We start from the raw sequence: 24,506 nt of genomic DNA on the forward strand, positions 1-24,506 counted from the left end.
AAAGTTTCTTTTGTTGTATGATGTTGCTTTTCTGGAGAAATCTGAGATTCACGTGAGCAATATTTAAAATGTTGTAAAACTGAGAATGTCCCCCCTCCCATAGAGAAACAAGAACGATCATTGAGCCTTGAATGGAATTACCAGTTAGTGCAGTCACAATTCATTGCACCTCATCCCCGCCCTCACCTCCACCCTCACCCCAACCTCATCTCACCCCTTACCTCACCACCTTGCATACATTAGAAGAATTTAGAGTAGCTCTTCTGCATTTATTTGTTAAATGGTTGTGACTATCCAAACCCTTAATTATATAGTTCAGTAGGTCTACTTACACAGGAGTTGTTTTCTGTTCTTGTTTACCATCTTGCATATGAATATTCAGCAGGGATTCCAGTCTTTCGATCTCTCGAATCAGGTCTTCATTCTCTTCCTCCAAGGTCTCCTTCTGTTTGGTCATCTTTTCAGATTGACCTTTGGACTGTTCACATTGCTTGCATTTGGATTTGTCTGAGAATAAACCAGAAATCATCATAAATAACATAATCCTTGTGTGATGTAAGACATGGACAAGTTCAGTATTACCTACATGAGTTGGATTTACCTACATGAGTTGCAATTACCTACATGGGTTACAATTACCTATATGAGTTGCAATTACCTACATGGGTTACAATTACCTACATGAGTCAGTATTACCTACATGAGTTGCAATCACCTACATGGGATGCAATTACCTACATGGGTTGCAATTACCTACATGGGTCAGACCAGTAACTGGCATTGGTCAGTAGAGAATATTCATGGGTCATAGTAAGACCAAAGTGTGTCAGTATTATCTATTTGGGTCAGTATTACCTGTACGGGTCAGTATTACCAACATCGGTCAGTATTACCACCATCAATCAGAATTACCAACAATGGTCAGTATTACCAGCACCGGTCACTATTACCAACACCGGTCACTATTTTGCAAACTCTTGCAGTGAGTTTTTGCCTTCGATTGAATGTACATACACGGTTTGATTTTCTCTATGTAAGAACTAACTCCAACTGGAAGAGGTTCTAGTTGAGTATATTTTTGGTTTCTACTCTAAGCTCTGTTACCTTCTCTCAGCTCCTCTAGCTCCTTCTGTAGTCCTTCGTTGTTCTGATCCAACTTTCTGTTTCGAGTCTGCAGGTTTGCGAGCTGCTTATTCAAACCTTGCATCTCCTCAATCTGACCTTTGACCTTATCTTCCAGTCTGCACAAATAGATCAACAAATCACTTGGGTATTGTATACATGTATTTATCATCAGGGATGAGACTGAGCCGGGGAAAAAAAATCTGAAATTTATCTATCGCCGCCCTGGAGGAGGGGTTTAAGGGGAGGGGGTGTCCCCCTCCCCTTTAGAAATTTTTTGTCAGGTAAGGAGGGCTTAGATGCAAAATGGTGGACTCTAGATGGAATCTATGACATCACGTAACTCGCCAAGAAAGTGTGGAATTTCTGCTTGTATAATTTATCCATTAGCTTTTTTGAACCAAAAAAAGGCTTTTTTGCTTGCTTTGTGCTACTTGATTCCACCACTGGTCAAATTCGGTGTTCCTTCCCTTCACAGTCCAGCATGTTCGGCAAAAAAAAAATTAAAAAAAAATTAAATCAAAAAAATAATAAAAAACGCGAATTACGAGAAAAAACGCGAAAATGAAAAAAAAAAAAATCGGAAATCCGCGTTTCCGCGGAAGAGTCTCATGCCTGTATCATGGTTTTACTGCCTAACATGCAAAGATCCAATCCTATACATAGTTACACAAAATAACAATGCCTTGCGCACATCTTCACTCCATTTTTATACCATTTCATTACTAAGCTCTAAAGATCAAACCGATAATCACTCATTGCACTGTTGGGAGATTTGAACTATTTCTTCTAATCCACAAAACTGCAAACCACTGGTTATTATAGTCTGGACACTTGATGACATAAACAACTTCAGCCCAGAGAATTATATGCAAATGACAAATCACTGATCTTGAATTGTGGATTGTGTTATATCCTAAACAATAAATTGAGTTATCACAAATCTCACCTCTTGATCCTGCCATCAGAACCTCCTTTCTGTTTGGAGAAACAATACATTTGAGTAATTAAATAAGACAAAAAGATATGTTCTTAAATACAAAAACGAGCAATGCTTTACACAAATTTGAATAATTCAATAATTTAAATCATATTAATAACACAATAATGGATGAAGTACTTGGAAGAGGAAGTGTTAGATGAAGCATATAATTACAAAATATTGTATATAAATATTGTATATAATTACAAAATAAGGCATAAGTGTTCTTACCCTAAAGGGAACTTGCATAGCATAATTTCAAAATGAAAAACTAAAAATGAACAGTGAATTTTCACTAACCCTTTCTTCGATAGTTTTGTTGACCTCTTGTAAGACACTGTTTTCATTAATCATTTCGTCTAACTTTTGTTGCATTTCTGAGACGATCTGGTTTCTAAAAATATTGAAATAAACATTGAAACACTTACAGTCATGAACACTGAAAGCTTGTTACAAACCCTCATCAAACTTTACAGGACACAACCAAACATTGCATTAATTATAAATTCTGATAATTTCTGATATTTGTACCCACAGCATAACAGTACTCATTGCTTGTACCCAATAGCAATCAATCTGCCTTATGATATCAATTATTCTTATATACTGCAAATGATTGTGTAAACATCATATATATCCTGCTGTATATATCTTTCTGTGTTATTTCTTGACAAGGAGAGACATAGCATAAATACACTGAAACACTACTCATAAGGACGACTGATAAAGTGAATGCTGCAGCACAATGTTGCACATTTTGGTATGGCAAGTATAAACAATACCATACCATTGTTAGAGGCCCATTGTTAGAGGCCCATTTATAGAGAGGCCCATTGTTCAAGTATCAATACTATTATCTAGACCAGAGAACAATGAAATGATGCTTATCTTTAGGTGGGTGTATTGTATTGAAGTTATCGCACCCTTACCAGGGCAGCCAGTGACTGTTAAACAATAATAAAAGTGTATGAACTTTGTTTGAAATCTAAATGAAAAACAGTGTAATAATATGATTATACTTATTATACTTATGATAACATTGTGTGGAAAACCTGCCTGTGTAGGAGTATAACACAATGCCTGTGTAGGAGTAATTTTGGTCTACATTCAAACATCACATTATACTGTACATGTGTTATGATCAAATTAAAGAATTTTCATTTGATTAAAAACCCAGAAAGTAGCTAGAGGGGGAGTAGGGGGGGGGGGGGGTACCAAGTCAGATTCAGTTTTTTGTTTAAATATATATGAGTAGAAAACTGACTTACTGATTTATTAACACAAAACAGATCAAACTAGTTATGTTAATTATAAAGGGGACTCCAAATGACTTCATTGATAATGTTGTACTGCATGATCACATGAATTACTCAAAGATGTTAGAGTTGACCTCAGGTCACATTACCTCTCTTGGATCTCAGCTTCTTTGTCCTTTGTCAAGAGTTTAACTTCCTTTTGCAGCTTTTGATTCTGCAATGTAAAGATGACAAAAATTGACTCAAATCGAAGAATTGGATGGTCCAGCTAGCAATTGGTCTGTCAATCTAAATTTGATCAGTCGATCTAAGAATTGGTCGGTCAATCGAATTGTTGGTCATTCTATCTAGGGTATGGTTCGTCGATTCATTCACTCATTTATTTGATTTATCAGTTGGTATGAGAAGCCAACGGAAGTAAAATAAAACTCTTTGACGGCTTAAAAAGTAGAATACTCCCTGAATGAAAAACAGAAAAGGAAAGAAGTGAAGAAACTCTTCAGGATTGGTTGGTCACCCTAAGAATAGTTCGGTCAATCTAAGAAGCTACTTCATGATTACGTCTGCACAAGTGCACCAAAGAAAAGTGTAGTTGAGACTATGTAAAGGTATATATATATAGGTCTCTTGTGCATTTGTTATTAATTATTACTATAATCATTACCTCAGACTGATTCATGTCCATGAAATCGCCTTTTAAGCATTCAGTCACAACCATGGGCACAGAACTACAAATACCAATGAAATCATTCTTGTTGGGTTTATCTTTGACCCCTCTACATCTGACACCACCCACCACCACCACCCACCACCACCACCACCACCCACCACCACCCACCACACCTGTCTCCTCTGCACTTCTTCTGTCTATCATGATGAGTTCAGAAAATCTTACCAAAACTTCTGCCTCATTCAGGGATCTCTCTTGTTCACCCAGCTGTGATTCTCTCAAACGAATGGTTCCATTCACCCGCTGTAGCTCTGATCGTACCTCAAACAGCTCCTGTTCTACTTCATCCATTGATTGCTACAAGAAAACAAAGAAATATAACAACTATCAAGTTAAGTCAGAACACCCACAGGACCATAGAAAAAGATCCTCTGTCCCCCCACCCCCCCCACCACTCCCAATACACTTATTGGATAGACCACACCTCGACCAAAAGTCAACACATGTTGGAATAAAAAGTTTTTCTCAAACAACCCCCTCTTACCAACCTCCCTATACCTCCCTCGCCTAATATAAACCATTGACTAATCTAAACATGTTTTGTTGCATAGACCATGTTCCTAATTGAATGCCGTTACCTCTGATTCACTCATCATTTATTGCCTCCCCATTGTTTTATTCTCCCAGTCCTCCTCCCAGTCCTCCTCCCAGTCCTCCTCCCAGTCCTCCTCCCAGTCCTCCCAGTCCTCCTCCCAGTCCTCCTCCCAGTCCTCCTCCCAGTTCTCCTCCCAGTCCTCCTCCTCTTCCCAGTCCTCCTCCCAGTCCTCCTCTCACCTGTAAGCCAGGTTTCTTAGTCCTCTCTTCCTCCATCTCGTCTGTCAGTACAGCTATCATCTTCTCCTTCTTTGCTATTATCTTCCTGTACTCCTCTTCTTGTTTCTTCATCAGTTCCTCCATCTCGTTGATGCTGCTGTCTCTCACCGTCCGTCTCTTTGAGATCTCTCTGTTGGCTTCATTCAACATCTCTTTCAGGCTCTCTACATCTGTTGTCTGGGAATTCTTTAGTCCCTTCAGTTGGTCCTCCTTATCAGTCATTTCCTCCCGGAGATTTGCGATCTCATTCTCCTGCCTCTCCACAATGCTGGTCAGATGCTCCACTGTTCTAGATGCCTCGCTTCTTACCTAAAATATAAAAATAATGACTATGCTAGATTTATTTGTATTCTTCAGGTAGAAAAGAATAATTAACCTTTGCATCTCCAACCCAGAGCCCACTGAGTTGTCTCAATTTTAAACCTTTTGGATGTTTGTTCACATTCTCCATAGTAAAGTTAATCTAATGACCATCCTAGCAGCCTGGAGATATTATATTGCTTCTATAATACCTGTTCCAGTTCAATCTCTTTCTGAGTTTTCTCCTGAAGCAGATCTCTAAACTCCTCGTTCTTCCTCTGTATCTCCTGCCTCATCTCGGACATCTGGTTTTCCTTCTTTAAGGTGTTCAATTGAATCTCCTTGGTCTGACGTGAGTTTGCTTCCTGTAAGGTATCCAGGTCAGAATTCTGCCGCAATCTCAATGTGAGTAGTTCTTGATCTTTCTGCTTTAATTGATCCTAAGAAAATCAAAAAGAAAGATGTTGATAAAACACCACTGCTAACACAAGTCCATTATCTCAATTAGTTTCCATCGGCCTAAAGGGTTTCATCTCACCAACTTTTCACAAGATACATGACTTGAAGATGCAACCGTACGGTTAACACATATGCACACAACATGTATAGAGGAATATGTGTGCTGTGTGTTAATATTTCCAATTAAAAACATCTCACCATTTATACAAAAGTTTCTTCTAAGAAGACAAATGTGGGAAGGTTTTACAGTTGTCTAGTCCAGATTTTCCATCAGTCCTTTGAGATTATATTTGAGGTTTATCATTTTATTTTATATTTCTAGCATTTATTTTTTATTAAATATTTGTATTTGTTGAAACTGATTTTGGTAATTATGTGGATACATTTGGGTGTTTGTAAGATTATGTCTTGTTCCACTCCCCCATCTGACATGTGTAACTAACCCAATATTCAGTACCAAAGCCATGTATATTTGACTCTCAACATAAATAGCAATCAGATGATAAAATGGGTCTAAGTTATCATTTCAAAACCTTCCCTTCTACTCTCCTATGCATAGAAGGTTAGGCCAAGGGTTAGTGAAGTTGCTTATTTTGCAAACCTCCTGCAGTTTACCTAGGTTTTTCAGTACCTTTGTTATAGTTGGAGGAGAGAAAGCTAGTAGCTACAACTCATACATATCTCCATTGAAGAAGGTGTTAGGCTTCACTCAGCAGCTGTAACTGATAGTGTAGAAACTAAAACTAATTCTTTGAAATCACAATGACAGATCCAATTTCCCATCTTCCCCTTTCTGCAAGATCATATGTAATAATATCTGTGACTCCTCAAGTAAAAATGTTTCCTAATTTCACTTCTCTAATCCCGTTTTGCTATCCCATTAGTTGTAAACGATGCATACTTCCAAGAAACAGTTTGAACAATTGTTTTGATTCAAGCCAGAGGTTTATTCACCAAGGGTTTTGGTTCATATTGCATTCTGATCTATGGTACCAAACTCTACACGACCGCTATTATCATGAGATAAATCTCTAAGGCTGAGTTTTACCTCCAGGTTTTTGATGTCGATCTGCAATTTCTTGATGTTCTTATTAGCTTGGTGAGCTTCTTCTTCCAGCTGGGTGAAATGGCTGTCTCTATTCTGTAAGAGACGAGGTTTCTCATTGTTCAACTGATCCAGGAGAAGTTGAAGCTCTTGAACCTGTAAATGCAAAAAGGAATACACTGGTACAAACTAGCCTATTATTAGCCTGAATACTGGAGGTCAAGGGTCAAAATCAACATGTTTATAAAAGTAACATGCATGGCTTTATTTATCATACAGATCAAGAAAAGAGGCATATATGCTACATGACCAATATCAAGCAACAATAAATTCTGTACTTAAACAAATGACAGTTTACAAATAAATAAAAAATCTATGGGCGGGTGTTACCACTGAGGTGGTGAATGACACATGACAGTACAGGAAGGTTCTGCCATTGGTTCATAAAGATTGAATGAGCAAGTAATTCTTAACTTTTACTCCTGGAGTAGTTTCCAACAAATAAAACCTTTAAAGTTACTGAAGAATGCAACTGTTGCTTATTATGTCATAACTAGCTGAAATGGAAATTGGTAAGAAAATGTAATGGTCACTAGAAATGATTTCAGAGGACAGATATTTAGACTAATCAGCCAAACATAACATTGTCAAACAGAGAGCAGAATTTCTACAACACATCGGACATCCCTTGACAAGTTGTACTATTTGTACCTTTATTTCCAACACTACTTTGTCTTGTTCTAGTTTCCTCCTCAGTGTATTCCATTCTTCCTTCTCCTTGAGTAACCTATCCATCTCCCGCCTCTTCTCGGTGAGCCGGTTGTCGCAATCTCTCTGACAGTTCTCCAGGGCGACATTCTTAGTTGCTACATCTGTCTGTAGCTGTCTAATGATTTGATCTCTATCCTGAATCTGGGTCTTTAGAGCAGCCTCCATTTCTGGAGTTGTGATGTTCCTCTCTCTACAGATATAAGAAAAACCACAGATGAAACTGTAGCATAGTTTCTGAAAAAAGAGTTTCTGCTGCAACCGTCTAACATCTCAACCTTGGTAAGTGAACACAGTCATTTCTCAAGTCAATCATTGTAATTATATGCGTTTTAGATCCCTGGTATTCACACTTGTTTGCCTGTTGATCCTAATTTGAACCTTGATCTTCTTGGCAAACCTCCAGTGATTGATGTTGTGACTGGGAAGGGGTCTATTTGGGGGAGGGGGTGGGGGAGGAGTCCCTCCAAGTTTGGAATATTTATATTTTCATATTTTATTTATTATATTTTCATATTTTATTTATTATATTTTCATATATTATTTTATGATTCAGGGTGCTATTCTGAACCAAGATTATGCATTTCATTAGACACATCTGTGGTCAAGTGGTTAAGGCAGTGGACTTGTTACATACTGCATACATCTTGCAACATTCTGAATTACTTTACGTTCAAGATCTTCTCATATTTTTGTTTCCCTTTAAATATCTTGATTCTTTTGAGGATGGTTCAAGTCGTAAAGATACATTACCTTTCTACAGAAAGCTGCTGCTGGAGTTCAATTAGTTCTCTTTCCAAGTCTCCTGTGAATAATGCAAAAAATAATAAAACAGTGAACAGACCACTTTTCACAAAGTTCTTAATAAATATCAACCTTACTATATATGGATTTAAGCTTCCAACTATTCTGCACCAAGATTATGCATTTCATTAGACACATCTCCATCCTGTCTTCTTAAATTACAGCTGATCGTAAATGAAAGGTTGTCTACTATCAACGAATCACCATAGAGCACTACTTCACCGCACAGCTTTGGTGTTTGTTCTTTCAATCTTCTACTGAAAGAGCTAATTATTAGCAGATTTTATGGATGCCTATGCAGGTCTATGTCCACAAATTACAAGACATTTCAGGTTCCACAATAAGACCACAATTCCGCATGCTGGTATGTCATTTTTGTAATTCCAATGAATGCTCGGACTTACTTATCCTATCTTCGGCTCTCTTCTTGCCGTTATCAGCGAGGACGCACTGACTACGGAGCAATTCAATCTGTCTCTGGAGGATGTCATTCTCCTGTCGATACTTCCTCAGGTCCTCAACTTGATCTGAAATAAGATGGCAAGTTATGATTTGCTTTCTTCATTATTCTTCAGATGTTAATGTGTATAATCCTTAGGGTTTCTTTTGTAATGATATGCCCTGGAGCCCTTGATAATTTATAGTTTTTATATTTCTAGAATAATTTTCAGAACTAGTATGAACTCAAACATGAATAAATAGAATTGAGCTGTTGAATCAGTTTCATTTCCTGCATCGCCATTGTCTATAAAGCACACTTAACTAGACAAAACTAAACTAAACTACATTAAACTAATCTAACTTATAATACACTACAATAAACTAAATTAAACTACACAACACCAAATTTAACTAAACTACACTCAACTACATTATACTAAATTAAATTAAGCTACATTCAATTACACTACACTAGTTAAGTAAACCTAAACTAACTTAAACTACACTTAATTAAACTACACTACACTTCATTAAACTAAACTAAACTAACTTAAACTACACTACACTAAATTAAACTAAACTACACTTAATTAAACTAAACTACACTACACTAAACTACACTAAATTTAACTAAACTACACTTAATTAAACTAAACTACACTTAATTAAACTAAACTACACTACACTAAACTACACTAAATTTAACTAAACTACACTTAATTAAACTAAACTTCAATACAATACACTACACTACACTGAACTAAACTACACTCAACTTCACTAAACAAAAGTAAACAAATGTAAATTAAACTAAACTAATCTAATAAACATCAAACAAACAGGTGCAGACCAAAAGTCCTGGAGTTCATCAACAACAACATGAATTCCATCCACTTTAATATACTGTGAGAGCTTAGAGAAGGGTAAAAATTAAAATTAAATCAATGTACAAGAGGCAAGTTGAAATTCTTTATAGACTACTTCACCTCTTCTGACCGGTGGAGATCCAGTAAGGCCAAGAGACTGTAAAGGCCAAGGGACAGTAAGGGAAGGGATCAAATAAAAATTAAATCAATCAACTGAGTACAACAGGTAAGTTGAAACTCTTTTAAAGACTACTTTACCTCTTCTGACCGGTGGAGATCCAGTAAGGCCAAGAGACTGTGACAGCTGGTCAGACATACATTGTTTGTGTTTGTTCTGCAGCTCTACATACTGTTGCTTTAAACTCTCATAGTTCAACTCCACTTTGTATTTCTCACTCTGTAGTCTGAAATGTAAGAACAGATAAGAGCAGGTATGAATGATATTAGTTTGACAGGCCTCGAAATCATCCAGGAATCAAACAGATACACTAAGCTGAAGTCAACAAAATAAATATGAGCAATGCAAGTATTCTGTTATTATTCATATGAAACTTCCAGATGATGTTTATGTGTCATGAAACAAGTAAAATCTTCTTTATCATCAATCACACTAAACCACCACAGCAACATATATAATCACCCCATACAGCTAAAATAAAGTAAAATCAATGGAAGGAAAATAACAAGAAATTTTAAGCAATATTATGAGCAAACAAAAGGGATTTGATCCCATATTAACAAGATTTTTTTTTAGCAAGAAAGTTTCTCTGTTGTTTCCAAAAATTTGTTTTCAATTCCTAGTTTTCTATTAAAGCGTAAAACTTGATAATAAATAAGAATAATTTTGCTCCTCACTGATCATATTCGGCCTTGGTAATTACTTCTCCCTTGCTGTTACTGATTAACATCTCTGCCTTTTCTTTCTCCAGTTGGCTTATCTTTTGATTAAGAAGGTTGTTTAGGTCATCCATGGATCTATTCTTCATTGTCAACTCTTTCAGTCTTTCCTCTGCAACATTAGTAGCATGCTGCAATTCTGAATTGCTTGTATTCAGACTATCAAGCTGGAAAGAAGAAGAAAATAGTAAGCAGTTTTCAAATTTATTGCAAACTAATCATCTAATACATGGTTTTGTCAATACCTCTGGGTATAAAAGTTCAAGGACTTTAACCTGGCTAATGTAAGATGCTGTTATTAAATGTTGCTTGTGTGTTCTCTTGTTTTTACCATTTCATCAGGAGTTGACCAACCATCTATGTAGTCTGTGAATATAAAGGCATTGCTGCCTCCACTATGAAGCCTTTTAATATAAGAGAAATACAGAAATAAAATCAGTGCGGTACCTTTTCCAGTTTTCCAGATAAGAGTTCGTTCATCTGTTTCAAGTTATTGACCTGTTCCTTGAAGGATGAGCACCGTTCACAGAATGCTGGAGTGCTTCGAGCTGACCAAGTAACGATGCCGTTTCCATCAACCTCTGTTTGCATCTTGTCTCTAGCTGCAAGCTCCTCTCTCAACTCTGCTATCTTATCTCTTCAATGGAGAAAAGGTGAAACAAACCTTAGACTCGCACACAGAACAAACAAATCCTAAAATTACAGGTCAATGAGAATAATGTAAATATCAAGCAGATGGCTAAGAATTAAAGCTACCAAGACATTGTGATTGAGTCTCTCTTTCTCGCCCCTGTCTCTCCCCATCTCTCCTTTGGCATCCCCATTATGCTTTCAATGGGTTACACATTTTCTGCGTTACACAGGATCTTTCTGTGAAATCTTACATGAAAAAAAAAATGTGTTTCGACAATATCAGATACTTCAGTACAAAGTTCAATACTAAGTTTTGTGTATTGTAAACTGCTTAACAAGCTTGAATCATGAACTTTGTTGGTATAAAAGATTTTTGAATAATTCACTGAACGTAGAAAGCCGTTAAGGTCAAAGAGTTCAACCTAAGAGTGAACCAGCAATTTATCCCTACTGTCACAAACGGGCCATGTTTTTGGGGAATGAAGTAACCATGAGTTTAGAGGGATAGAATCGCTTTTCTTTAAATAATTTTCTTTAGACGTTACAACTCACTCAGCTAATCCAAGTTCTGCTTTGAGGTGATCAATGTCAGCCTGCATCTGTTCAGCACTGTGTTTTGGAACTCCAGCGGCCTGCATAAAAGGGAAAAACAGAAGAAATGTCACTGCAATGCAATTGGTTTGTACCCAATATGGAAGCACTCCTCCCTTAACATGAGCCAAACTACCACTAATAATACCAGTTACATTACCAAACATGACATCAAAGTTTTAAAAGGCATTATAAGTTTTTCTTACAACATTTTTGGTTGTTGAGACATTCGAAAGTATCATAAAATGTTAATAGTGCTTTCACCTTCGTGGATATATAATATAACTGTCCGATCCTTCAAGTCAACATACTTTAATCTTCATGTAAGCCTAGAAACTATGAGAAGTGAACCATACTATAACATACCAAGATACCATACTATACCACATTCTATACTCCATTACGAATCAATTCACTAGTAACACTAGGCTATGCCTGACTATCCAGTCACAGCTCAAACCTACAAGTAAATAGTTTTTAATACCTGAGACTGGGATAGAATGTTTTTTTGCATTTCCAGGAGATTAATGACTTGCTGATCTTCTCCGTGTTCCTGGACCAGTTTCTCATTCTCTTGTTTGAGTTTATCTGCTTCATCTCTGTACTCTAACAACTTCTCCTGTTTATCGACGGCATCCTGGAGATTAACCTTCAGCTCCGATATCTAAAAATTCACAACAAAACCAGACGTTTGACATTAAATCAATATCTTTTAAGATTCTTCTGTGTGTTTCAAATGTAAACTCTGGAATGAACATAGATTTCTCTAAATTAGCAAAGAATTGACAAAGAGTTGTTAGCCCTTGCTGTTTGCAAACTTTTATGAGCATATTAGTTGAGGAAACTTGCTCCTGTGAGAAGAATTTAATCTCAGTTTACCATCTTTGAGCAGGTCCTTGTTTTATACCTGTTTGTGAGCTTCGTTGAACCTGTCATTAAGTTCAGTGACCTGGCTGTCTTTACGACCCAGATTACTGGAGAGACGGTCACAGGTCGTCTTCCACTCCTCCATCTCATCTTGGTGTTTCTCAGTATGCGTCTTCAAATCATCATTGGCTCTTTGTAACATCTGCAAAAGTGGTTTGTTAAAAATTCAAAGGAATAATATTAGTCTTGTCATTTTATGTATCAATTGAGAGATATATATATTCACCTTTTTCTCATAAATACTCAAATAGTAAGATACTGCAAAGTAAAAAATACCGCTATACACCTTTACATAGCATTGTGTGTAGTATATTGTTATGCTATACCAGGTAAGTTATTCACAAAAAAATTACCACAAATTTTGAGATAAAGAGAAACTAGAGCACCAATGGTGCAGAAGCTCATACCTTTTCGAGCTTAAAAATGTAGGGCCCACAAAACCAATTTTGGGCCTGTGAGGGATACCCCCCCCCCCTCCATTAGCAGAATCCTGGCCACACCACTGGCTATAATTCCTATTTCCCCCTTTAAATCCTATTTTACCCACTCTCTCAAACAATACCACTGACCTACCCTATTAAACTTTCTCCCCTCTACCTTAACATAACAAGCACTCCCTACAAGGCATAACTTCACAAGCTGCCTACATACCTCAGGCTCAAAGACTTCTAAGAATCGGCAAGTGCTGATTGGCTATAGGGCTCTCATGCTTACAGTTCAACAGTTAATAACAACTCCCAGTCCTGCTTTAATTCCACTAACAGCCTCTGCAGAGCTTAACCACAAATGTAAACAAACACTGCAGACACTGGGAGACAAATTAAAGGAGCTTTGGCAAAAAGTCAAGGCTCAGATTTTTTTAAACAAAGGGGATTAATTGTAATTAATTAACTTTCGACCAAAAATTTTTAGGCATCACCTTATTCATACACAATCCAACAATCATCAATTCAACTTTGAATATGATCCATCAAAATCTTGAGGAGATTGAGATATTTGAAAATATTACAAAGAATGACCCCCGATGACCCCCTAAATGACCTTTGACCTCAATTTTCCAAACACCCCTCGTAGCTCTCATCCCGAGGAACATTGTGACCAAGTTTCATTATAATTGGCCATACACTGTACGAACAGGAGCAATTTGAAAATATAGGGCCGCGGCCCGGGCCACAAAAGACCCCTAGTTGATCTTTGATCTCAAATTCATGAACACCCTGAAGGTAAAACTACCATAGTACTATCGTGACAAACCCTCAACATTGTACCATGGAATCTGTAGGAGAAGAAGCATTTTGCGTATTTCCACAAAATGGCCCATTACGGCCCACAGGTGACCTTTGACTCCAAATTTTGGATCATATCTGATGGGCCTATACCTAATGGTCCTTGTGTCCAAGTTTCATGAAATTCCATCAAACACTGTGCGAGTGGGAGCGGTTTTACCAATTGTTGACGGATAGAGTGATAGAGTGATAGAATGATAGAGTGATAGAATGATAGAGTGATAGACGCCGCCCTGTAACAATAGCTCACACCAGCATGCTGGTATGAGCTAAAAATGCAGGTTAAGGAACAACAGAATAGTTAGCTTTCATTTACTTTCTCAACTACTACTATGACTTATTGAGACCTACAACAAATTCATAGCAGATGTTCAAAGATCTAAACTAATTTGCATATTAAGAATTGCAATATGTTCTTGTCATTTACTGGTAAAGATAATTACCAGCTTGCTACACCTTTTTGAGGGTGAGAGCCTTTAATTCTTATTTGTGTGCAGAATTGTAGAGTTGAAGCTAATGAGTCATGGAATATACTGATGTACTTGTAGAGTTGAAGCTAATGAGACATGGAATAAACTAATGTAATTGTAGTAATGAAATGCAAAAAGAACTGCTTTGAAGCCTTCCAGACAATTTATACAACTGGAAGCAAAGAATGTTGACCGAAATAGTAGATATTCTATACAACTAAACCTCAACCAGACTATTAATTAATTAACTTAGACTACCACATAACAGCACAGAAAGTTCTTTAACAGGCATTCACAAAATGTAATATCATTTCTGAAGTACATTTAACATATGAAATATTCTGCAGACACCTTAATCATAGCTTAAATTGTTTACCTTCAAGGTTCAAGTTCCCTGTAGATGCTAAGATGTATCCGTTACGTTTATAAATAACCTTTCATTAATAATCATTACTCACCGTTTCAAGTTCCTGGCAGCGTGTCAGGTATTTATTTTTCTCTAACTTTGCATCTTTCATCAAGTCCTTTATTTCCAAGTATTTCTCCTCCAACTGATCTCTCTCCTTGGAAAAATCTTCCTTTGCTATTTCCAGGGACTATAAGAAAAAGATGAAATTGTTTATTTTTAAATATTATAAGAAATAAACATTTCAGTGTACAGGGATTATAAGATGAAAAGTGAGAGGAATTATATTGTCATTTCTGTATTTTTTTATTTTTAAGGTGGACAATGGAGCACAATTTTGGTGTAATACAACTAAAATTAAACTTGATAAAATACTGCATGACACAAGACAGCATGTGATTTTACATTTATTTGCTCCATAAAGGTCTGTTTGTTTTACCTTTGCTAGTCCATCTCTTTCTCCTGCTATCCTCTTAGCTTCTCCCTCCCAATAGGTCTGTTGCTGCTGGGCAGATCTCTTATCTGCTGTCACATTTCTCAGCTCCTCCTGTGTGTTCTCTAATCCATCTTTAGCTGATGCAAGTTCTGAAGATAACACTTCACATACCTACAATTAAGAAGATGACATAGTGTGTTGCTGGAATTACACAATAGTATACATCTCATAGTCCAGGAGGTAGAATTTATAACATTTGCCAATTAGCTTCAATTAGATACAGCATAGCAAAGACTACCACATTATTGATAATAAGATAATAATAATAATAAAAATAAATAATAATAAGATAGTATACTTCATCCACCAGAACCCATGAAATGTTCATATGGGAGGTTGACTGAAGTGATTATATCCGACCATTTCAAAAGGTTTTAAAAAAAAATTCAAAACGACAAACCACTAGGTTGGACAGTCTTAACTGTATGGTTGGTTACAGTGCATTACAATCACTGTACTTGTACAATATTGATCAATTTAGATAAAATAGATTACCTTTTTCACAGCATTGAGCTCCTCGCTGAGTTTCTCAGAATCCTCTTCTGCCTTTTCCGCTGCAAGTTTCCTCTGAGTGACTTCCAGTTGCATCTCTGTCAGTTTCGCATCCAAAATCTGTTTAGCCTGATGAAGCAATTAACAGAGATATTAAATAAAGATTCAATATTATGAAAAAAAATTACCAAGTGGTATAAGAGAGTAATGTCATATTTTTGTGTTCAGTGGATACTTTAATGGTGCTGGCTACATGTAGCATGTCTCAACAATTCATTTCAGGTTTATATCATTAAGAATGTTTCTGAATGTCACTTACACTCTGTTCTTGTTCTTTATCTGCTAGTGCTTGTCTCATCACCTGTTGCATGTCTAGTTTCTCTTGCATATACCTCTCCTTCGCTGCCATAGAACTGATGCATTTAGAGTTTAAATCCGCACACTTCTCCTCAGCCTCAGATGCTTGCTTCATAAATACTTCTCGGTCCTATAAAGACATTGAGCACATCAGTATTGTTTTCACGTCAGATGCCAGAAATATATGTGAACGTCAGATAGTAAAAGGAAGATGTGTTTGGTAGTAGTGGCAACATACCAGGGACACAAGCCCAGAAACAAAAACACACACACAAGAAAAAGTACAGCAGCAAAAGCTTAATTCAACGAACAGGATAATCCTGGGCTCAGAGTCTCACATAACAACAACACAATGCAGGTAACTAAGGGAATCTCAATGCACCAATTGTCCATAGTTATTTCTATTGCTTTCTTTGTTTCTTTCACTATGTTATGCCAATTTACTGTGACAAAGTCAAGAAATGCTAAACACAAAAACCCCATAATGTTGACAGTATACACATTTAGTCAGACAAGCAAATTCATTTACATACTGAGAAGGCAATTGTGTATCAAGAAAGTTCATTTCATACTTGATGTGGTTTCTGGATCTTACTTATATGTCCTTCTGAAATTGTAAAGAACTTGTGACAAGAAAATATACTACTCTGACATCCCTCTTTTAACCCTCCCTCCCCCCGTCCCCCCCGCCCTGTTCCTCTGCTACCCTCTGCTACAGCCACCGATGTTCAATATATTGGTCTATCCCTTTAACTAGACACAATGTGTAATATAAACTCAAAGCTATGAGTACCAGTACACCCAGAGTATCATCTCACCTGGTTAGACTTCCTCAGATGTTCCCTGATGTGTTCCACTTGTTGAGTTAGGTCTGCTACTGTCCTCTCTGATGAAGACAGGTGTGACCTCAAGTCACTGTTTTCTATTGAGAGCTCCTCTCCTCTCTAGATGGGGAACAAAGACAGAATATCTCATCCACAAAGGTTACATCTTTAAAGATGTTTAAAGAGTAAAGACAATATTAGCACTTGGCAAACTGTTCAATAAATTAAATTATTACCACTCAGTAATATTGGGAGTAGAGATAAAACATATATAACACAATAAACAACAGTTAAACACCTCCCATTAGTTTGAATTTGAAAATCAACAATTCTAATCTCAAATTTTTTGCAAGATGCAGACCCATGATGTATCCTTTTTGCAGAAATGAGTTAAGATGGACTTAATAACACAACACCATAGTTGTTTACCTGACGGCTTTTATCAAGCTCTTTGCTGGCTGCCTCCAGCTTTTCGTTCTTGCCTCTGAGGATATTCAAAGATTCTCTCAGAGCCAAAGCCTCCTTCACCATGGTCTCTCTAGTCTGGGGATGCCAAAAAAAAAAAAAAAATGTTGGAATAGTTTATCACCATAAATCTTCCAACCAATGTTTATTCTGTTACTAGTAGTTGAGTTACCTGCACTCCTCCAGGGATGGTTATGTACTCAGAGGGGACTGAGTCTATAGTTAGATCTTAATGTCTTTCTTTTGTATATCTGACATGTATCCATTCAATCCTTTCACCAGACTATTTGCAGAACATCACCCAACTCTACAATTGTCACTTTAGTAGGGTGGAAAAGAAACATTTAGGTTTTCTCAAGTCAAAAAGTGAAAACGGAATTCTGATAAACCTTTGGCATACTTGTTTCTGAATTACGCTACCGGTGTTTACCTGTTGGAGTGTTTTATTTTCAACCTCTACCATAGCGAGAGCCCTTGAAGTCTGATCAACGATCAAATCCCTCTTTGTTTGCTCAGCTTGTAAACTGGCCTGTAGACTGGCATAGCCCTTCATCTCTCGTTCCAATTCATCCACCCTGTAGGAACCAAACGATAAGCATTAAAAGAGAAATTTAACAGGCTTCCACTTTCCCTGTTTCTCTATAGTTATATAATCAGATCCAGACATTTCCTACCTGAATCACATATCCAGTCTTAGTAAAGTGCACTGCGCAAGATATCAATTAAGCTATTAGAAGTAAGAAAATAACAGCAAAAATAGCATCAAGGGACTTTCTTCACTTACGATGATTCTTACAGTAATTTTAGATTAAAAAAATATGTATTTAAAAAAACATTAAAACTGATAAGATTTACTTAAGTACTTAAAATTAAAAGTCTTTACAACGATGCCCATAATGAGACTGTTGCACATTGTTAATATCAAACTAACTGACAATAGTACACATCAAGATTTCAGAATATTTACATGTAAATGCTAGGTAACCACCTCAAATTTTGCTTAGATTTTAATGACTATAAGTAGCAAGTTTCACTCCAATAAATCACGATTTGGCTGTATATCTGCCAAAATTCCAACCACCGGTGATATCCAATGTATAAATTTTGAGAACCAGTGTATCACGTGACAAAGTTATTCATTACACAGATCTGGTCTTGAACATCTGCTCTTGAAACGTGGTAGTACTTGAAACAGAGATCAAACTTTCCCTGTCCATAGACGGCATGTTTATTAATGCAGTGGCAATGGGACTTTTCAGCTATGCCTAACATGTCAGACATATCTAGTTCTGGTGCAAGTTCTGGTGCAAGCTGCAGTCGATGACTGCAGCTCAGTACCATGAGTTGATCATAAGTAGTATATGGATAGCTTGCTTGTAAAATTTAATTATTAAAGAGGAGAACTTATGAAACATATTTTCAACATTCCATGTCAAGTGACTGTTGACACACTTTAACTTGTGTTTCTGAAGCATGCATTTCGTTTGGCAAAACCGCACAAGTGAAATCATGCATAAGTTCATCACCCAGCATGTTCATCAGGCGTGTACACAGCTTGCAAGCACTATCACATGATCAAGTTATTTAATTCAGAGATCGTTGAACAGTACAGATCAGGGTCAACATGTTGGCGCCCAGTGTAGAAACACTGTAGAGCCCAATTAGCCAGTACATTTAATCCCAATATTAAAACTAATAAATCGAAGTTATCAAGTTCTCTTGTATTTCAACCTTCTAGACTAGATCGAGGTAGACCCACTATTTAACAGGCTTAAAATATTCATTAATAGTTGTGCCACAAACACTACAAGCTATCTTGTTTGCAATCTTATTCACATGGCACGAAACTTAACTTGGCAAAAAATCATTTGTGCTTTCATCAAAGGATATGAGAAAACTTGAGGCAATGCTAGCTAACCTGCTCTGTAATCGTTCTCTGTTTTTGATGGAATCAACTTTCTCACTCATTGATTGTTCCATACCTTCTTCCAGGTCAAAAATCTTCTTTTGTAGAGACTGTTCAAAGAAGGAAAAACTTGATCAAATTGAAAGAAAATTGGAAACATTTTGTTCAGATCTTATTATTAGTAACTTATATACATTAGTAGTTTGTTGAGGTTGACAACCCTGAAGGACCACATTCTATTACACAGGCTCTTTAGTGGATAAGCAGTTTGCTGACAGTTTTGTTTTAGTTGGTCTTTCCAAATTTGACTGAAAGATTACCGATTGGGTAAAGAAAGACATTAAAGGACTACCTGTTTAGCAAGCGACATTATAAGATCGACAACAGCGGTTAGGGACAAACACAACCATAGTTTTGTCAGAAATGTGAAGCAGTAATAGTAAAGAAGACAGGTGGAACATCTGGCAAAGATGCCATCATAGCTTATTCGTTGGATTACCCTCATTAACATAGGCAACTTGCTGTAACAGAGACCGCATTCTTTTGTTCTCGCAGACTGCCAAGTATTTAATCCCCATGGTTTGCTGTTTACCCAGCACTTTTTGTAGGTTATTTTACAAACCAATGTTTTGCATCTCAACCAGACGTTTGGACACTTTTGTCCAACTTGAAGAACTAAGAACTCCTCAACTAAGTAAGCGAAGGGTAAAATGTCTCAATTTCTTCTTATCAGAGTTTAAAATAGTAATAGCAGAAACCTTGTATTAACAAAGTTTGAAGGTGATGTCAGAATCCTAAGAAGAGGAGTGTGTGGGTGAGAGTGGAGGTGGGGGAACAATTACCACTGTTTTTTTTTTACTTTTCCCACAATTCATGATAAGGGAATGTTTTCCATTCTTGGAACTTACCTGGTTGGCATTATTCAGACTGTCTAAGGTGTGATGAGTATCATTCAGTTTGGTTTCGCTCACTATCAGTCGGTCTGTTTGTTGCTATGGACACAGAATGAAAAGAAAATGGTAACTTTATGTTAATCCTGTAAATAAAGTGACAGAAGTAATAATAATCATATTACATAGACTCAATATTCATGGAAAAGTGTAATGAGTCTCTTATTGGTTTTGGTATTTACCAATGACGATATACCCTTTCTATTCTACATATGCACTTGAATCAACCTAGCCTACAATACTTGGTAACATTTTAGCAATGTGCCCTCCCCCCCCCCCCCGATCATTTCAGCAATTTTGCTAAGCAATCGGCTTTGGCCACCAGAATATCCTTCTTATAGCTTCTTTTACCTGTAGTGATTCAAGATATATTGTAATTGAGCTGTATCCTCTCTGTACATAAGATGAGATGTTATATATATAGAATCTGGTCTTCATAACAGTTAAATTGTAAGCTGTGCTATTTCATGAACTTATTTATCTGAGCTATACCCTCTATACAAACAAATACTACTTAGAAATCAGGTCAATATGTATAATTAACCTATTTATATTTTGTACCTGTAGTGTTTCATGTGCTTCTTTAAGTTTCTCTACCAGTGCCAGCCTTCTTTGTTCGCTTTCATACATAGCATCCCTTAGGTTCTTCAATGCTCCTGACCCTGGGGTATTCATCCATGACTCAAGATCATTAGAGGTAGTACCATTGACAGGGGAGGACTGGCGCACACCCCTCTCATGGTTGTAACTGGTAACAGGCACATCAGGATTGACTATTGGTGATGGAGGTCGCATGTGATAAGGGGACTTCCGAGAATTGGAGTGTGCGTAGCTGTACGACAAAACAAACACGCCATCGGGCAGAAAGGGAAAATGGAACACTATTATATAATGAATGCCAGACAATGTAGAAGCCAAGCAATAATAACATTGCAAAATAAATTAATGTCACTTTAAGGAGGTGATTAGGTCCATAATAATATTATACTGTAACAGGCATACCATTTGTTGCCAAAATAATACCATGGTTTACTGTCATAATGCTACATTAATTGCTTCAACATACTATAATGCCTGGAGATACTTTCTTTAGATTTTCACTTATTTATATATTTATATATATTTGTTATAAAGTTTCTATTATCTATTGTACAGAAGATAGCCATGTTTGATATTGTCATCTTTATGCGTACAACTTTTGTATGATTCTTGAAGTCAAGTGAAACAATACTTCCTGCATTCAATAAAGTACTAGTAGATTTATCTCTTTGAGAGGAGCTGGCATTGATGATCTTACAACTCGTGTATTAAAGAGCACCAGAGTCATGAAATCTTACAAAGTTACCTGAGAACTTACCTAATACCACTGTCTGAATCCTGTTGTGTACCCCCATTGAGTCTTGCTCTACTTAACAAAGGATTGGGAGCTTGAACAGGGGTACTAAAGGAACCAGTACTCTGCTTTAAGGCAGCAACTTCTGCTTCTGTGTCCTTTCGTTTGCTTTGCTCTCTCTGAGGAGAGGGAGAGAGGGGATTTGACTACTACAGTTACCATGGCAACATGACATTTATCGGTTGAGAACAGTCTCATGCTGAACAAGATGTAACTTAGAGCCACTCTAGTTTATGGCTGAGTTTGGGTCATTTTTAGTAATGGAATCAATCTATGATTCCTTCAAGGGAGAGAGGCCTCACATTCTGCTCATTTTATTTTGAAATCAACAAAGTTGTAATGTTTTTGGCAATATTGACTGGTCTTAATCTATACTGAATCTTTGTTTCACATAGAGCTTACTTAAAACAACCAAATTCATTCTCTAGACACTTTGAGTATTATGTCTTGAAAGTTCTAATCTTAAACCTAAATTTTATTATGAAAGGCTTCCTACACTGCTCACCACCAACCCACCCCTTAGAGTGCATCAAACTTTTAGTTCAAACAACTAAACTTTGTTTTCTTTTATTTTGCATCCAAACGAAGTTGGTAACATAGTTCTGATCCCAATGACACAGACAGAGACAGAGACAGACAGAGTAGACAATTTTCTATAAATCTACACATTGTTCTCACTCCTATACTACAGTATTCCACAGCTAACTATTTCACTATATATATGCAATCTTATATTCAGAAATATATGGTAGGTTTCAAAAACTATTTGACCAAGAGTTTCTTAAATGCTTTAATTCCATGCAAATTAAACTGTTGACAAGCAGTAAAGGGCATCAAGTAAACGATAACCACCCACTTCTAATTGAAACTGGGTCAAAATCATGACAAGATTAGCAGCTGAATGTTGTAATTAATTACACTTCCGGGTGAGTAAATGACATTGTAACATCTTAATTATATAATTAAAGTATCCGTCAAACTAGGACATGTCGGTCTCAAGAACAAAGAAATGTATGTCATTAATTTTCACTCTTGAACTTGAGGCATTCATTAAGTGCCTCAAACAAGTTTGTTTATGAATGTTCTCTGAACGGAGAAATAGTACAGTGACTCAAATCCCTCTCGTGTCTAAGTCTGGGAAAACGAGTGGTAGTGAAATCATCTTGACCTTAAAATGGAGTAAAAACTCGGTGAACCTTCATACTCACCAAGGTACATGTAGCTACAGAATCTAAAACAAAGTAAGCTTATATTCCTTACACAAGAACAGTTCCAAACATTAAAGTCTCTACTAGTTAAGTTGTTAGCCAATGTATTGTGTCATCAGTTGCTTGCAGAAAATGATGAGCTGTGATGGAACTCTTAGACTGATATCTTAGGGTGGTATTTTACAATATAGTATGTTTATAATCCACTAATATAGTATGTTTATCATCCACTAATATAGTATGTTAATAATCCACTAATATAGTATGTTAATAATCCACTGACATTCATCAGAATGGAGTGGAAAAAACAAACGGAAAGACATTAAGGTATCTTCCATTCATTACTCAGTTTTTTTCCTGTCATTGTTGTTGTGTTTGATGTTGACACAATAAGGCAAATAGCCAAATACAGTAACAGTACTGTGGAAAAAGCATCCAAGTTGTACCTAGAAAATTGCTGTAAAATCAATAGTGTGGACCACTACTTCTAGATAAAATCAATACTTGTTTTTACTGTAGGAATGATGACTACAGAAATAATGTGGATGATTCTCTGAATGCTGAAGGGATGTTAGCAGTTTACAAATCATAAGTATGGTGACTTTATTCAATGATTGTTTATGATTTGTTATAAAGGATACTCCCGTGGCAGACAATTTGACACCGACATGGAAGAAAGAAAAAAATATTCAACACTATTAATTGAAAGCCCCCCCCCCCCCACCCACCATCTCAATATCTTGTACCTAACTCAAGATATAGTTTGATTGAATTGTAAGTATTTTGACTGGCTGAAACCCTCAGTTCTTCAGTGGGGTGGATCACAGCTGGATGTGTCATAATGACTAATGCTTTTCACAAGCTTTGCTTTGCTCTCTCTTATAGGTTTCTGATTGAGTTATCCTTGATATGTGATACATGTAGCTGTCAAGGTTCTCTATAGATACAATTTCATCAAAATGTACCTCTTTTGTAAAAAATATATTATTTTCCCGGACTGAGAGTAAGTGTGTTCCATATCATAGAGTAAAACAATATCATCTTTATTTGAATTGATAACTATATCATTCACTTAAAGCCAGATACACACACAAAATACCACCAAATTTGACAAATTTCATATATCTTCGCAACATAAAAATTGCCAGAAGGATTTGGCTTTTGATCTCCACATGCAAAAAATTGCCAGCATTTTGATTAAGTAAACAACAATCAACCACCAGAATATCCCTTTAACATAATACATAGATCTGTAGAATAAACCCGGTCAGAAAAGTTAAAATGTTGTACTACTGTACATACACACTGGGTATACCCACCCTTAACTGTTCCCTCAGCTGGGCAGCAGACATAAGTTCAAAGCTTGTATCAGCATTGTTAGTAATACCCAACACAGACTCTTGGTCAAACATGGAAGGCACAGGTGACTGGCGATAGGAGGAAGGACTATGATCTGAGATGACTCCATGGAGACTACGACCAACATACGGAGAACTACTTCTCTGCATCCTGCATGCCTATACTCTCAGGTTAAGCTACAGCACAGCAGTCACTCTCCTCCTCCTTTATATGTCCTAGACCATGAAAAGAATGCAATTAATTAGTATTAGCTTAGGGTT

The 24,506-nt window shown here is 36.7% G+C and overlaps 1 protein-coding gene across 1 annotated transcript in view; it reads right to left on the reverse strand.

Annotated features, from left to right (window-relative positions):
- Window positions 1–24,506, reverse strand: part of LOC139979037 (uncharacterized) — a 31,917-nt gene that overhangs the window by 3,287 nt on the left and 4,124 nt on the right. The window contains exons 2-31 of the mRNA XM_071989674.1: window positions 24,207–24,461; window positions 21,644–21,798; window positions 20,848–21,118; window positions 20,245–20,328; window positions 19,349–19,446; window positions 17,861–18,005; window positions 17,395–17,508; window positions 16,960–17,085; window positions 16,104–16,271; window positions 15,788–15,913; window positions 15,236–15,403; window positions 14,849–14,986; window positions 12,615–12,776; window positions 12,192–12,371; window positions 11,669–11,748; window positions 10,931–11,120; window positions 10,442–10,650; window positions 9,845–9,990; window positions 8,684–8,806; window positions 8,229–8,280; window positions 7,419–7,668; window positions 6,711–6,863; window positions 5,416–5,643; window positions 4,865–5,212; window positions 4,256–4,387; window positions 3,510–3,574; window positions 2,405–2,498; window positions 2,072–2,100; window positions 1,105–1,241; window positions 333–507 (exon numbers count right to left, since the gene is read on the reverse strand). Of these exons, the coding sequence (XP_071845775.1) occupies window positions 333–507; window positions 1,105–1,241; window positions 2,072–2,100; window positions 2,405–2,498; window positions 3,510–3,574; window positions 4,256–4,387; window positions 4,865–5,212; window positions 5,416–5,643; window positions 6,711–6,863; window positions 7,419–7,668; window positions 8,229–8,280; window positions 8,684–8,806; window positions 9,845–9,990; window positions 10,442–10,650; window positions 10,931–11,120; window positions 11,669–11,748; window positions 12,192–12,371; window positions 12,615–12,776; window positions 14,849–14,986; window positions 15,236–15,403; window positions 15,788–15,913; window positions 16,104–16,271; window positions 16,960–17,085; window positions 17,395–17,508; window positions 17,861–18,005; window positions 19,349–19,446; window positions 20,245–20,328; window positions 20,848–21,118; window positions 21,644–21,798; window positions 24,207–24,395 (4,535 nt within the window). The 5' untranslated portion in view covers window positions 24,396–24,461. The remainder of the gene's footprint in view (window positions 1–332; window positions 508–1,104; window positions 1,242–2,071; window positions 2,101–2,404; window positions 2,499–3,509; window positions 3,575–4,255; window positions 4,388–4,864; window positions 5,213–5,415; window positions 5,644–6,710; window positions 6,864–7,418; window positions 7,669–8,228; window positions 8,281–8,683; window positions 8,807–9,844; window positions 9,991–10,441; window positions 10,651–10,930; window positions 11,121–11,668; window positions 11,749–12,191; window positions 12,372–12,614; window positions 12,777–14,848; window positions 14,987–15,235; window positions 15,404–15,787; window positions 15,914–16,103; window positions 16,272–16,959; window positions 17,086–17,394; window positions 17,509–17,860; window positions 18,006–19,348; window positions 19,447–20,244; window positions 20,329–20,847; window positions 21,119–21,643; window positions 21,799–24,206; window positions 24,462–24,506) is intronic.

Source organism: Apostichopus japonicus, chromosome 13 (assembly GCF_037975245.1).
Source record: "Apostichopus japonicus isolate 1M-3 chromosome 13, ASM3797524v1, whole genome shotgun sequence".
Taxonomy (NCBI): domain Eukaryota; kingdom Metazoa; phylum Echinodermata; class Holothuroidea; order Aspidochirotida; family Stichopodidae; genus Apostichopus; species Apostichopus japonicus.